Source organism: Thermobia domestica, chromosome 1, assembly GCF_964235325.1.
Source record: "Thermobia domestica chromosome 1, izTheDome1.hap1.1, whole genome shotgun sequence".
Taxonomy (NCBI): Eukaryota; Metazoa; Arthropoda; class Insecta; order Zygentoma; family Lepismatidae; genus Thermobia; species Thermobia domestica.
This window is the reverse complement of record NC_137454.1, coordinates 375,644,747-375,659,471: the sequence shown is the minus strand read 5'-3', so window position 1 is coordinate 375,659,471 and position 14,725 is coordinate 375,644,747. Positions and strand designations below refer to the sequence as shown.

The 14,725-nt window shown below is 33.8% G+C and overlaps 1 protein-coding gene across 1 annotated transcript; it reads left to right on the top strand.

Annotated features, from left to right (window-relative positions):
• The first annotated feature begins 10,375 nt into the window (after window positions 1–10,375).
• LOC145682413 (uncharacterized) lies at window positions 10,376–12,896 on the top strand. The gene has a single exon (XM_081754039.1). It carries the CDS (start codon window positions 10,605–10,607, stop codon window positions 12,894–12,896), a length of 2,292 nt encoding a protein of 763 aa, XP_081610165.1. The 5' UTR covers window positions 10,376–10,604.
• The last annotated feature ends 1,829 nt before the right edge of the window (window positions 12,897–14,725 follow it).

Here is a 14,725-nt window from a genome sequence, read left to right as displayed (position 1 = left end):
CTAAAAGTATAGACCAACCTGGATGTACAAATGCTTCCTTTCGGAGTTATAGGCTCCCGAAAACATGAAAAAATGAATTTTAAAGTTCCATAGCTCCAAAGCTATGGGACCCACCGTAGTCGGGTCAAGACTTCACTTAGGAACTAGTATGTACCCTATTCAAATATAAAAGTTTCAGAATCCTGCGGTACGTCCCCAACAGTTTTTTTATCGAGGGAGTTGGTGAGTACTTCAAATTAGACAAGTAGACAAGCTCCCTCTATAAAAAAATGTTGCGGAAGTACCTTAGGATTCTGAAACATGCATTTTTAATAGCACATATATTAGTTCTTAATTGAAGTTTTGACCCGACTACAGTAGCTCTATAGCTTTGGAGCTATGAACCTTTAAAGTTCAGTTTTTCATGTTTTCGGCAGCCTATAACTTCGAAAGGAAGCATGTGTGCACCCAGGTTGGTTTATACTTTTTGTCTTATCTTGGTGTGAGGAATCACCTTTCAAACGTTGTCGGTGTTGTTTTGAAACACCCTGTATATATCTTACAGTTAACAAATCTAGGCCGTGTGCCCCGTTTCGTATCAGTCTGAATAAAATTCTGCGTACATAAATGCAACTCAAGAAATGCAGAAAGTTGCTATAACTGCTATGTCTATTATAGCAAACTAAATCGCAAGTTTTTTCGATTATTTAACACAAACCATTACAGAATGTGCCCACATGCAGACGTTGAGCCTACCTAGTATGCTCCTAGAAGGACGTGCGCCCTAAATTTGATAAAGGCTGACACAAACAAGTAAACTACGTCGCGGGGGCAGCAAGCCGAACAACTTGAAACTTTCTTAAGTCTTGTGTCCAACACTAGTTCTCCCAAGTCTTAGTTCTCAAATATAGTTTTAGTGTTACCTGACTCATAGTATATAAACTATAAATTAATGAAGTTATTGTACAAACATGACGAAGAGTATTTATCAACGTTTAAATACACAACTCATTATCCAATAGACTTAATAAGAAATATAGTTTAAATGTTGTTATATCACACTTTTCGTAAATCTCACATGATATCGAATGATCTCTATAACTTATTGACGAAATTATGTTTAAAAATGAGATTATGAATTTTCTACATGAATTTACAAGGCGAGACAATACAAAAAAAAATACCTTCCCGAGAATCGAGACAAGAAAGAATCCTTGAGAACTGAGACGAGACATGACTTCTACAAAATTTACTAGAACGAGACAAGAAAAGATTGTTTGTCGTGTCGTCTCGCCTCGTGGGTTACAGTACGGACAATATTACTTAATGATTACGTGTAAATGTTTGCATTTATATGTGTCTTATTTTAATTTTAATAATAATTTTTATGAAACAGATCTACACAATAACTTAAAGAGAGACGTAAATTTTTTTCAACTAATTACTTTAGATTACAGAAAATTAGAATAATATTTGATGACATACTTGCTTCTCTTATATCGTGAAGCTACGAAATGCTATTGTTCCTTCGTCAGTCATGAATGTAGATGAAACATAGAAGATTAAACCAAGTGTGCTCTTCTGGCTGGAGTTTAGCTGTTTTCTGGAAGTTGTTCTCCCTGTAAACTGGTCTTTGTATGTGCTGGACATAACAGCATACAGAAACGTCTTACGGGAAGTGAACTCTGACGTAAACGTCATGGCAGTAATAAATATTTGGGTTTCCCTTTTATTAATATATTGTGAATATATATTTATTTTGTGCTAAATTGTATTTATTTAGGAAGGAAACTAGGCTATTAGCTTCCTTCATGTTTAAAAAATAATAATACCCCCTCCCCCAGGAAAAAGTGGTTTTGGTATTTTTGCATGACTTCATGCTTGAACAAAAACTACAATGTGAACAAAAGTTAATTCTGACAGGAAAATTAGTGAATTTGAGATTTAACGAAATCACGCGTTCCAAGACGTTAATGTTTTGATGAGGAATCATAAATGTCCATCAAAGAATTCATTTTTCTTTCATTGTCGTACGAGTTCCTCGAAATCTTCATATTTCACTTTAAAACTCACAAATAATCCTGGAATAGACAGGCAAAAGAGTTAGTGATACAGAAATCCAGTCAGGCGCAAGGGGTCCCTGGTTCGATCTCCATCGACAAGAGTTTGTGGTGGACATGGTGTGATTTCTCTGGGTTCTCCCTTTTCCATCCAAATTATAATTCCACAAATGATTTCATTACCTTTCATTTCCAGCAATTGTCGTCTCCTTTAGCAAATAGGGCATAAACCTGCGACGTCAAACTAAAAATTTTATATCATCTTTAATACTTCAAAACAAATATAACATTATCTTGATATATCATTATCTTTAAGATTTATATATATTTATCTTTTTCTCAACTCTCTATTCAAAGTGCCACAAAATATACTTTTCTTCCTTCTAAAGGCTTCTTTCAGCATTTCTGTCCTTACGTTTATTTCACGTTCACACTTCATATCATCATTAATAATACTACCCAGGTATCGAAAACTAGTCACTTGCTCTATTTTCTCCCCTTCTAATTCTATATTTGACACCGATAAATTTGTTACAATAAGCATGGCTTTTGTGTTTCTAACATGTTTTATTCATTCTTCACAAGCCTTCATCAAGTTCTCTAACATCTTAATGATTTGCTTGTTAGATTTTGTAACAAGCACTATATCATCTGCAAACCGTATACATCTAATCATTCTACCTCCTACCAAACCGTAGTCTTCATTATGTATTCTCTTTTTCCCTGTCTCTTCTAAATAGATATTAAACATATTCGGCAAGAGATAGCTCCCTTCCAATTGCGCTCTCCTCTGTCATTTCCTCCCCGATTTTAACACTTACCTGTTGATTCATATATAAGTTTCTTATGAGTCTTCGATTTTTACATAGGAGGATAAGGTAGCTCAGTGGTAGAGCGTTCACTCCCGATGCTTGGGGGTTCCTGGTTAAATCGCGGCCCAGTAAGTTTGTAGTGGACAACATCGTGTCCGTGTTTTTTTTCGGAGTACTCCCGTTTCCTCCCACATCCTCATTCCATCAATCCTTCCTTCATCATTCACTTGTCTTAATCATAGTTTTACTTAGCTTAAACGGCATATTCGTACGACGTTAAACTAACTATTTTTTTCATTCTTCATTCCGATCTTTCCATTATAACGCAACCTTCCTTAAAACTCCCAACAACAATTCCCAATCGACGCAGTCAAAAGCCTTTTCTAGATCAATAAATACCAAATACATCTCTTTTCCTTTATTTATAAACCTTTCATCGATCACCCTTAATAATTCAATTCGTCTCGCTGTTACATCACATGGGAATTTCAAAATTAGTGGTAACTGTCTCTAAAATCATCTTCACCATCTGCGTTGTAACGTTATAAATATGACACCTATCACAAACTTAAAGGCTTCCGTATAAACTATTAATGACTATGACCGTCACGAGGCGAAGTTACACGGTTTACGTCCAAACTCTTTGTGATAAAGGACACGAATGCTTAATGGAAGTGCATGATTACAATTATGAAATAATTAGTAGGGTCAAATGTAGAAGGAAACGGAAAAACAAAGAGATAACTCATGGACCCAATGTTTTCAGTAGTCCTTTAATATAACATGTACCGTTTAACTACCAATGTCTGTATTTTCGATACACAAAGCTTCACTTTCTATTCGTTCTTTAGCAGAAAACAATGTGAATTTAGGATATTGTTTGTAACCGGGTAAAATAGCTCCGTAAAAGTTATCAGGGAGGTAGAAAAGCTGATTTTCCAACCCTCCATTGTAGGGGTAGCTAGAGGACAAGGTGAGAGTGTAAACTGAGAATGTTGTGCATGTAGAGAAAGTGATCTGTAAATCTATTAGAAAATTGGAGACTAGCAACATTGCGTGAAGTGAAATGAGTAAAAGGATTTTCTGATATTTTTCGGGCTACAGCCTCGCTATATTTGCTCAAGGAACTAGTACCGAAGATATTATGAATCGTAAAAAAAAAAAAAAAAAAAAAAAAAAAGAGAGAGAGAGAGACGCAAAGAACAAGATGCCAGTGTAACAGAGCCAGAACTCGATTTTGGGACAACAGACTTCTAGTTCAGTTCCATATCCTGACAGCCATCCTCTCCATCAACCAACAACAGAGTTTCCAGGCTTATTCTGATCCTCAGGCTCGACCTCGGCGGGACGCGGTGGCTCAACGGTAGAGTGTTTACCTCTGGTGCATAGGATCCTTGATTCGATCACAGCTTGTGCCATGTGCACTTTGTGGTGGACAAACACCGTGTGTGTGGATTTTCTCGGCGTTCTCCCGTTTCTTCCCACTATATTCATTTCACAATTTCCTTGATTTCTCATCATCATCGTGTACTTTAACCTAACCGGCATAAACGTGGGACGTAAAACTTTATTTTAATTATTTTCACAAAAATAGGGGGAAGGTTCATCCAGAAGGCAACGGGAGTCCCTCTTGACAATGACGAAGTTTCAGGCCATGATGGCAGTGGGGAAAATGTGGAATTAAAGAAGTAATGACTTATAGAAAAGTAGTTGTCATTATTTTCGCCACAAGTAGAAAAGAATTTTTCTTGAGAGTTTGTTATTTCAATCGAATTACATAACTTCACATAATGTAAATTATTTGACTAAACGGAACTGCTTATGTAACCGGTGAGTCGTTAAAGCTTCCACGTTCGCTGTCTTCCGGACCACTCATTCAATAACTAATGTCAATCGAGTTTTAAACAGTAATACACTAAACCTCATTTTTATAGAAATGTAAATAGACAGATGTAATTACACATATATATGTGCTATTTACAATACAATAAAAAAACCTTCAAGGAAGATAAACACAAAGTGTTTGTCCATCCTGTGACGTTTATCATTGTTGTAATTCTAATGGGCGTTTCTACAGTTTTATGTGTATCTAAAGATCAGTTTGGAATATCATCAACCATAAGGAATCAGTTGAAACGCAGAACGAGAGAAAAAAGATTGCATCTCACTTTTTTTGATTTCCCATTGTTTGAAGGTGAACAAGTGGCAAATGTATTATGATATTACAATTATTATAATGAGAGCCAAGCAAGTAAGTAAGTAATGATTTTCGTTTTTTATATAAGTTGCTTATTTGGGGGCACGGTGGCTCAGTGGTAGACCATTTGATGTGTAGGATCCCTGGTTCTATCCCAGGCCAAGTAAGTTTGCGCTGAACAACACCATGTCCATGGGTTTTGTGGTGTACTACAGTTTCCTTCCACCTTCCCATTCTACCAATTCTCCCATCATCATTCTCTTGCCTTAATCATCGTCTCCCTTAGCCTAAAGAGTACAACGATCATATAAGATCACTTGTTCTTTTTTAAATTATATTTGAGCCATTAAATAATATACACTGCGTCCTTTTATTGATTCCATTTATTGATATTATATTTCTGGTTGCCCCTGACAACGACGTTCCAAAGACGTATTATTTTAGAACATTTGAAAAGGACTAGCTCGGGAGAGTAATGCTTCCGGAAGTAGAAACGAGAAACACAGTTCTGATTGGTTGGCGTTATCCACTTCTTGCCACGTCGCCTTAAAATAGCAGAAATCAAACGGTTACTACTGTCGGCCTTCATGGTCGAGTGGCCTAGCGCTATGTGCTAGTAATAAAAGTCTCTTTTGGCGCGAGTTCAAACCCGGCCCCAGGAAAGTTCTTTTTTTTACATTTTTATAACACTTATTAAATTAAAATAATATGAAAATAATACTTTAAAAAGTGATTTATTTATTTTTGTGCAGATAAGTAGTTGTAGTACTTATGCCCTTGTACTCCATGATGTAGGGCTCGTTTTGTTCCCCTTGTACTTCATGATATAAATTTTGTGACCAACTTAAGACAACTGGCTAGGATAGTGCTAGAGTAGCGCGCGGAAAAACGTACTTCCGGGAGTATTACTCTCCCGAGCGGGTTGTTTGTTTATCTTTATATATATTGACAATCATATTTAAAACATTTCTTTCTCTTCTTCTGATAGTAAAATCTGCCAGCCTAGTACATATTTAGAAAATCTTTTCGCCCAAAATTAAAAATATACAATGTACTGTTGTAAGAGCATAACCGTGGGACGTTAAACTGTAAGAAAGTTACATACTTCACTTTCTTTTTTTAAGTTCAGACGAACACATTTATCACACTGCAATATCCACAGCAAATATCTGAGAATACCTCGCGACAGCTAACACAGAATGCAAAAAATCTCGCTTTTTTTCCTATAACACTTGAATAGAAGTCAAAATTACTAAGAACAAGCTTTCTTTATGTTTATTTAGAAACTAAGCACTTAGAGAATTAACAGAGTTTCATCCAGTTAGGGGCGAACCCGGAACTTTCTTGAGTGGAGAGCACAGAACCGGAAATAATACAGACATTTTCTTATGTATCCAGGTAATGTATTTCTGTTTGTACAGCTTAGTTCGACTAGGAATATCAACTTTCAAGTCCTGTTATCCTGAAATTTGATTTTTGATCAGAATAATATTTCTACCTAATAATACATTCATTTGCTTGTTGGGGGGCATGGTGGCTCAGTGGTAGAGCGCTTACCTCTGGTATGTGGGGTCCCTGGTTCGATATCCGGTCAAGCAAGTTTGTAGTGGACAACATCGTATCCGCGGGTTTTCTCGAGGTGCTTCCTTTTCCTCCTACTTTTTCCTTCCACCAATTGAGGAGCGTTTTTTTTTTTCAAAACTCGATAGAACACAAAATATCTCTTTTACAACAATTACATTTTTGTTCTTATTGTACATAATCTCTATCGAATTCGGATAAAACATTCATTATTTAGTATTCTATACACATGGCACATTTCGATATTTGTCAATTCCGATTTCAAAGCTCGATCGGTAGCATAAAAAGCATACCAGAAAAAATCATACCTCCTTTTCAAAATAATTTGCTCTATCGAGTTTTGAAAAAAACGGTCTTCAATTCCTCCATCTTTATTCACTTGCTTTAATCATCGTGTCTCTTTGCCTAAAGAGCATAATCGTGAGACGTTACACTAAAAGATTTCATTTGTGTTGGTTCTTTTTAATGATACCTTTTATTTGAAGACATAATTTCGTTATACTCTGAAACAAGAGAAATATTTTCTATATATCTGGTCTATGCTGCTTATTCCGTAGACAGCAAAGAAGAAAACTGAAGACATGTTAAAGGAAGCTAAAGAAGGATGGCAAAGTATGTAGGTAATAGGGATATGAAGAAAGACTCAGACTGGATCACTGTATTATTGGAGGGCAAGAGAGAAGAAAAACTTCGAATAGGAAGACCAAGAACGGAATACCTTGATGTAAACAGGGAGAAGAGAACGTATCTATTAATCACTCAAACTGCTCGGTCAAGAGTGGACAAAGTTTTAAAAATTATTACCCACCAACTATGGCTGAAGAGAGAAGAAGACTCCACAAAATAAATGAATTGTATCTTTTAAGTTAAGACATAAAGTGGTTATAACTTGTACTTTTTCTGAATATGTTGAACAGAAAGAAATATTCTGGTCTGCGCGGTTCGTTCAAAAAAAAAAATTCCCCATCTGGATCCGTCACTGCATCCGATTTCTGTGACCATAGCATGAACTTTTCCTCAATGCCCACTTATTTACAAAATGATGAAGAGAAATGCATCCATTCTTTTCTAATATAGACCATACTCTTCGCTCAACGCTCGTAAAAAAAAAAAAAAAAAAAAAAAAGTGATAACATTAAAAGTGATACCATCATTAGACTTGCGATATAATCAAATGATGGGATGCTTTTGCATTTAGGTAAGTGAATTACACTAGCAAACAGGGTTTTAAGTCACTTGACTGGAAATACGCAGAAGTAAGTCAATTTTCTGTGCTTTTAACGAATATGAATATGAAAATGTTCCATCATTGTTCATTTTATAGTAAATTATTACATTTATTACATACTGATATATATATATATATATATATATATATATATATATATATATATATATATATATATATATATATTACGAAAAGCAAGTGTATTTATATATATAATAGTCCACCTTTAGTATCAGAATTATTATTGTATTATATGAAATCTAGCTTATTTAATTGCTTTAATTGGATCAAAATTTGTTGTTAACTAATTGTTAAATAAAATGGTTAGTTCAGTTGAAAGCAAGGGTGCACCCATGCAGGGCTCTAACGGGTCCGGACCCCCTCCCCTAAAAAAAAAAAAAAAAACTTCGTAACTCAACATATTTTGTTTCAATTTCTTAATAAAACTATATTTATTAGAGAAATTATTGAGGTAACCTTGCAGCCAAAAGATTTAATTTTACACTTCATCTGTATTGTAAATATTAAATCAACATCAAATAGTCCAAGAAATTTCAGAGGCAATATTATCAAGATTATAATTTGATGCGATATACATCGTAGATGACTAACGCTTTTGATTCTGCGCCACCGTCTTTTTGATCTGCTATAGGACTGCCTTCAAAATTCTAGCTCTTAGGAACCGATTAAAGTGGCTCGAGGAAGACAATGATAAGCGCCACTTCCGGTAAAATTGAGCTATTAGGTGCAATGGATTAGGATCAGACTACAGAATAGTATGTAGGTAGTTTAATTTCTGGAATGTACTTGGAGATATCAGGGAAAGTTTGTTTGGTTTGTGTTATTCCATTAAATTGTATGGGAATGTTTAACCTTCTCTTCCAGTTTGCTCGAAAGTTAGAAAATGTGACATATCATTGTCTTCCCCAAAACCGCTCAATTTTCTATCACAAAATAGGCAATTTTTGTACAAATTTGAGAATATCAAGAACATGCCTTTCTATAACCACATACAGATCTCACTGATGCACAATGCTGCCAGAAACCTCAATTGAGAATGTGTATTAAAGCTTGGAAGATTGGCTTGGCTCAACATTGAAAAAAATTAATAGAAAATATTTGAATGTCCGAGATAACTCTGGATCGTACTGTGAACCTGAAATTTATCATCCAAGACATCTCGGGATATTTGATTAAGAAAAAATGGTTTAGAATACCTTTGTGAGGTAGAATGTTTAGAGTAAAGGTAGGTAGACATTCTTTAGTACTGAAACATATTAAAAAGTGACTATTACACTACCACGTTACTCTAAACCTATGTTTAAAATTGGAATGAATTTCGTCAGTTGCATTTCACTTTGTTACAAGGAAGTAATATGCTCGATTGAAAAGACTTGAGAAAATCGTGTGCCATGTTATAAGAAGTCGTGCATAACTGACTTTCGTTAGCTAGGGTCAATTCACAATTTTTCCTTTGACTAATGTCATCCTTAAGCCAAATGAACTAAAAGCATTAGTCTAAAACAAAATTCATGTTTTAGAAAATTGAGGTGCGTATCCCAAAGGATAACAAAAGAAAAAGCATCAGCGAGTTAATTGTTCAGGAAATTCAACTGAAATAATTAAATAAATAAAATCCAGCTAATTTGCATACATATGTTCTGTTGTTCTGCTTTTACTTCACATAAACAGAAAGTTTCAAGAAACTAATTATCGTGGAACATATTTTTTAATCGTAGGAGGCTGAGTTAAATACACTTCGTTCCTCTTGACTTTTTTTTAACTCTAGCAGTGGTAATGATGAATCCTTGGAAAATTGTACGCCATGTTTTATGAAAGTCAAATGTACACTACTTGCTATTAGTGTAAATCATGGTTTATGAAAATACGAAAAAAAATCCTTTGCGAAACGTAAAGATGTCTAGCTGTTATGGACATCCTAAGATGGAGCAAGTGTCTAATCAACATGTTGTCCAATTTGATTCAAATTTGGCACGTTTACTATACGCATCTGTAAACAACTTCCCGCACTAGACTGTTCTCAATTTCAAAACAAAACTTTTCTTGAACTTACCCTATTACGCTTGTTATTATACTTTACTGACTATCATATAATTATTTCGCAAATTGTACATTACTAGGTATCATAAAGTACAACTAAGTTTATATTAACCTGTCATGTAAAATCGACAATGTAAAATCGACTTCACCAAATTCTCACCGTAAAACTAGTATATATAACAGTTTTCACATTTAAAATTTGAACTCAATCTAAAATGGCGGACAGACAAACTATATCCCAAACTTTATCCCAAACTTGAACTATATCCCAAAATACTTTCTCATAATCTGTTACTCATTACGATGTAGTGATCGTCCCCAACCTTTACTTGTTGCACAGTATATTTGCCCAGTCTTGGCTCTTGGAACACCATATATTTTATTGCAAATATTACAACAATATTGATATTTTAATAATAAATGCATAATATAAAGTAATGATATATTTTCTTTTACTTTCAGAATCCATTACATTAAGGAAAACCCAATTCTGTGCTATACTACTACTGATAAACAGGAATCCTTCACATCGTTTTCGAAAGTAACAAGAGCGAGTAGATATTCAAATCATGATGGGTTGTAATGAACTAATATATATCCAATGACTATATAAAGCCAGAAGGAATACTATTGTCAATTACAATTTGCTATAAAAAAAAGCTCCTTCTGTAGTTCGTCCATATAAAATGTTATTTCTCCACATGAAGGTATTGTTTTACTTTATATTAACGTTTGCACAAATTAGCCATGGTGAAAATATGGAACCATTTGTTGAGACTCCAAGATGTGAACTGACTGAAACGGCACAAGAGATAGAAATTTATTGTCCTGATGTCATAACTGTTTCACTTTATGATGATAGTGTGTATATTATTCCTCCCAATTTCATATTTTATTGTCATAGTGATAAGGTGATTACAAGTTTTCCTAGGATTACAAATCAGGAGATCTTCAAGACAGATGAAATTATATATGAATTTCATAATTGCTCCAGAGTAAGAGATATTGTGATGTCATTTCAAAGAAATCAACACTATTTGCCTACACATACATTTATCGAAATTTATGATTCAAGTACAGATGATCACGTATTGAAACTTAATAGTAATGAATTTCATGACATGGATATATACTCCTTAACTATAAATGGTGTCTTTTTAAACGAGTTGCCAAATATTCTTTTCCCAGATGGCTTAACAGAATTGGAAATTTCAGGCACAAATTTAAGTACACTTCCAGAAGAAATATTTCACAATACTCAGAATTTAACATCACTATCTTTGTCAAATAATGAATTACATTATTTACCAAAGAAAATATTCCAAACATTAGAAAACTTAAACATTCTGAAACTATCGGGAAACCAATTTCATGATCTGGATGAGGAGCTATTTAGTGGGTTACACAACCTTACAAATCTAAGTCTTAAAAATAATTATTTAAAGACTCTTCCAATAAAGATATTTCAACCTTTGAAAAATCTTCAGGAATTAGATCTAAGCCACAACTATTTTAACAATATTGGAGAATTCATTTCATCTTTAATATCTCTAAGAAAACTACAAATTCGTTCTTGCAAAATAAGTAACATACATCACGATGTCTTTAGAAATCTATCAAATTTAACTACTTTAGATTTGAGCAATAACCCGATCTCTAATGCTATTATGTCGTTTAATGCACCATCCATTACCAGGTTATTCCTGAGTAATTGCAGTGTAAACATAATTCCCGATAATTTTCTAAAGAATCTGTTGAGCATAAATGATTTGGACCTAAGCAGAAACAGAATCAACGTTGTACCAGATTTCCCCATGTACATGGAAATTAGCTATTTAAATTTAAGTTATAACTTACTGCATCACATTGGCTCTGATACGTTCCAAAATCTACGACATGTTGTTAAACTAGACTTAAGCCATAATCTGATAACATCTTTACATGAGAATGCGTTTCGTGATATCTTCGGTTTTCCAGGAACATGGATAAGTCTTATGCCCGAATCTCAGCGTGGGCTCTTGGATTTAAGTTATAATATGTTAAACGAAATATCCCCTGGTACATTACAAAATTTGACTGGAATGTTTTACATGGATTTAAGTCATAATAATCTAACTTTTTTGCACAATGAAATGTTCAAAGGAACCGATAATATTGTTATATTACATTTAAATAACAACCAAATAACCAGATTTCCTCGATTTTTAGAAAATTTACAATCTTTGCAAATACTGGACTTAAGCCATAACAAATTGAAATCTCGTAAAGATGTTATTCCTATTCATAGTTTAAGGAATATAGTGGACATTAATCTATCTCATAATGAATATATAGTTTTACAGTTTCTTGGTGAACATGTCTCTTTAAACTATGTCTATCCTTTTAAGAAAATGTCGTTTGCTAACAATAAGTTGACAACATTTCATTTATCAGGTGACTATAGTAACACTCTTTATCTAAATTTAGCGAATAACTATCTTAAAACTTTCACAACTATAGGTTTCCCAAATTTACGATATTTAGATCTTTCATTTAATTCAATTTCAAAGATTTATGAAGATTGGAAAAATGAGAAAACATCTTTGAAGCAGCTAAACCTAAGTTATAACAATATCAAAGAAATATCGTCTTACGATTTGAAATACTTAACTTGCAATTTAACCATTGATTTGCAATATAATGAGATAACATCTGTTAAATTGAAATCTAGAAAACTTAACGTGGGTAGTGAAGAATCGAATTCATCTGTGGTAGTGAACATAAATCATAACCCGTTTTATTGTTCTTGTGATGTTTTTCAATTTTTAAGATTACAAGATCGTGACGTTTATATTTCTTCTGAAGGGAAAAACGTTGCAAAAATAGCAGCTGATACATTAAGATGTTCTCAACCCTCATCAGTACAAGGCGCTCGTGTTGAAGCGGTTGAAGAATGGGCTTTGCATGCCCTTTTCCTGTTAGCACTCTGTCAGTTGTAAATGGTTTAATATTCAGCAAATACTGTAGTTTCCTATTCAGCACCAACAAAATATTACGCTCCAGAAAAATCATATTTAAGAGGGAACCACATCCTTTAATTTGCTAATATATATATATTGTGAATTCTTCAAACCAATTAGTTGTAAAATAGCATTTTTTATTCCTTTCTAACAACTCTTTATAGGTAAAGTAAATTAAAGGAGTATGTTTAGTTAGGTCATGTTGAAAGTATTAAAGTTTTCTATTTGCTGGTGCAATAGTACTGTTAAAAGACAGACTGTGTCAGCCTAAGGAGTATGTATAAAAATGAGTTTGGAACTCATAGATACTATGAAATTAGAACTAAACTTTGTCATCCTTCATTTCCCCACTTTTTCCCTCTGTACCCATTTTAATAAGGCTAGAGCTCCATAGCGCTACATAGTTAGCTTACCCAACGGGAGCCTAAGGATGAACTAATGTTGAAAACTCCTGTGGTTCGAACCCAAGTTGAGCTTTTGAGTGCAGAACTTACGTTGTCACGGTGCTGAAAGGATCGTTAAAAACAAATCAAATCAAAGAGGCTGGGTGCATCTCTAAGCCGCAGCAAAACGAGAGAATAATATGAAGAAATTCTCGTCCTCATTAAGAATGGAGTTTGGATGTTCTAATTGGCAAGTTGATGTCTTACTGAACACGCTGTCACAGCTCTACAATAGTAGAGTGCGAAATTGAATTTTGTTGTTCGCAACATCAACATTAATGGAGGGTTCGGATGTAAGAGGGGAGATGAGTATGTTTACTCTCAACAATTTTAAAGTTATTATAGTAGTTATAAGACACGTAATTTGTTCCAGAAAAGCACGTTACTTATTGTGAACTAAGTTTAGAATATCACAATGTATTTCAATACACATTCTTTGAAAACGAGGAACAGAACGACAACACATATTATTTTACTTACTGTAACCAGTGTTTTATATGTGGTTAATATTCATACAGGGAAAGTACACTTTGATTATTTGATTTTCTACATTTTAGAAAATATAAAACGTAGTGCAATGCTTTTCGATAAAATTACTGTCTTAAAATAAAAATGTTTTCCTTTAGTAGAATTCTGTTGAAAATTGGTTTCTTAACATTTAACACACCAAGTCTAGGACGTCAACCTTGATTCAGAACTTTAGACGATCCATAGTTTTTCTCTTTTGCTTCTAAATTCATTCTTGTTAAATGAGATATTTTGGATTTCTGAAACTATACTTCAGCGCATTAGACTTCAATGGTATGCTACATATAAGTATCGGAAATCTTATAGAACAGTTATATCGTCTGTCTGTCCGTCCGTCTGCTGACAGATATAAAAGGTACAATAATGAGATATCAATAAGCGGTTTCTTGAAATAGATTCAACGTTTCAAAAACAAATGCAACCTCAAGCTATAACCGTCAATTCAAACCGAAAGTGCTAGAAATTACCTTTTTCCGGTCTTAATGTTGGTCATCATACAGCAAAAATGTAATATGATTTAGTTACTTAAGAAAATGTAACATCTTCATTTGTATTTCTCTAAAACCCGGAAGTGGTAGAAATTTACTAATATTTCCGCATCACTACTGATCTCAATAGAAAAAACAGTAAACATTAGCGGCAACAGATTTTTAAAAATCTATTGAATGTCCCAATAATAGGTTTCGTCCACTCCGTTATTCCTATATTCTAGCCAGAACTGAAAGAATTAAACCATTTTCAGTTTCAGCGTTGACTCCATAGAACTAAAATAGTAACAGATATCTACTTCGGTCTTTTAAAATCTATTAAGAGATCCATGTATAGGTTCTTTTACCT

Bases quoted from the DNA above. Each gene is read 5' to 3' on its own strand.
- LOC145682413 (XM_081754039.1), top strand. From the start codon at position 10,605: ATGTTATTTCTCCACATGAAGGTATTGTTTTACTTTATATTAACGTTT.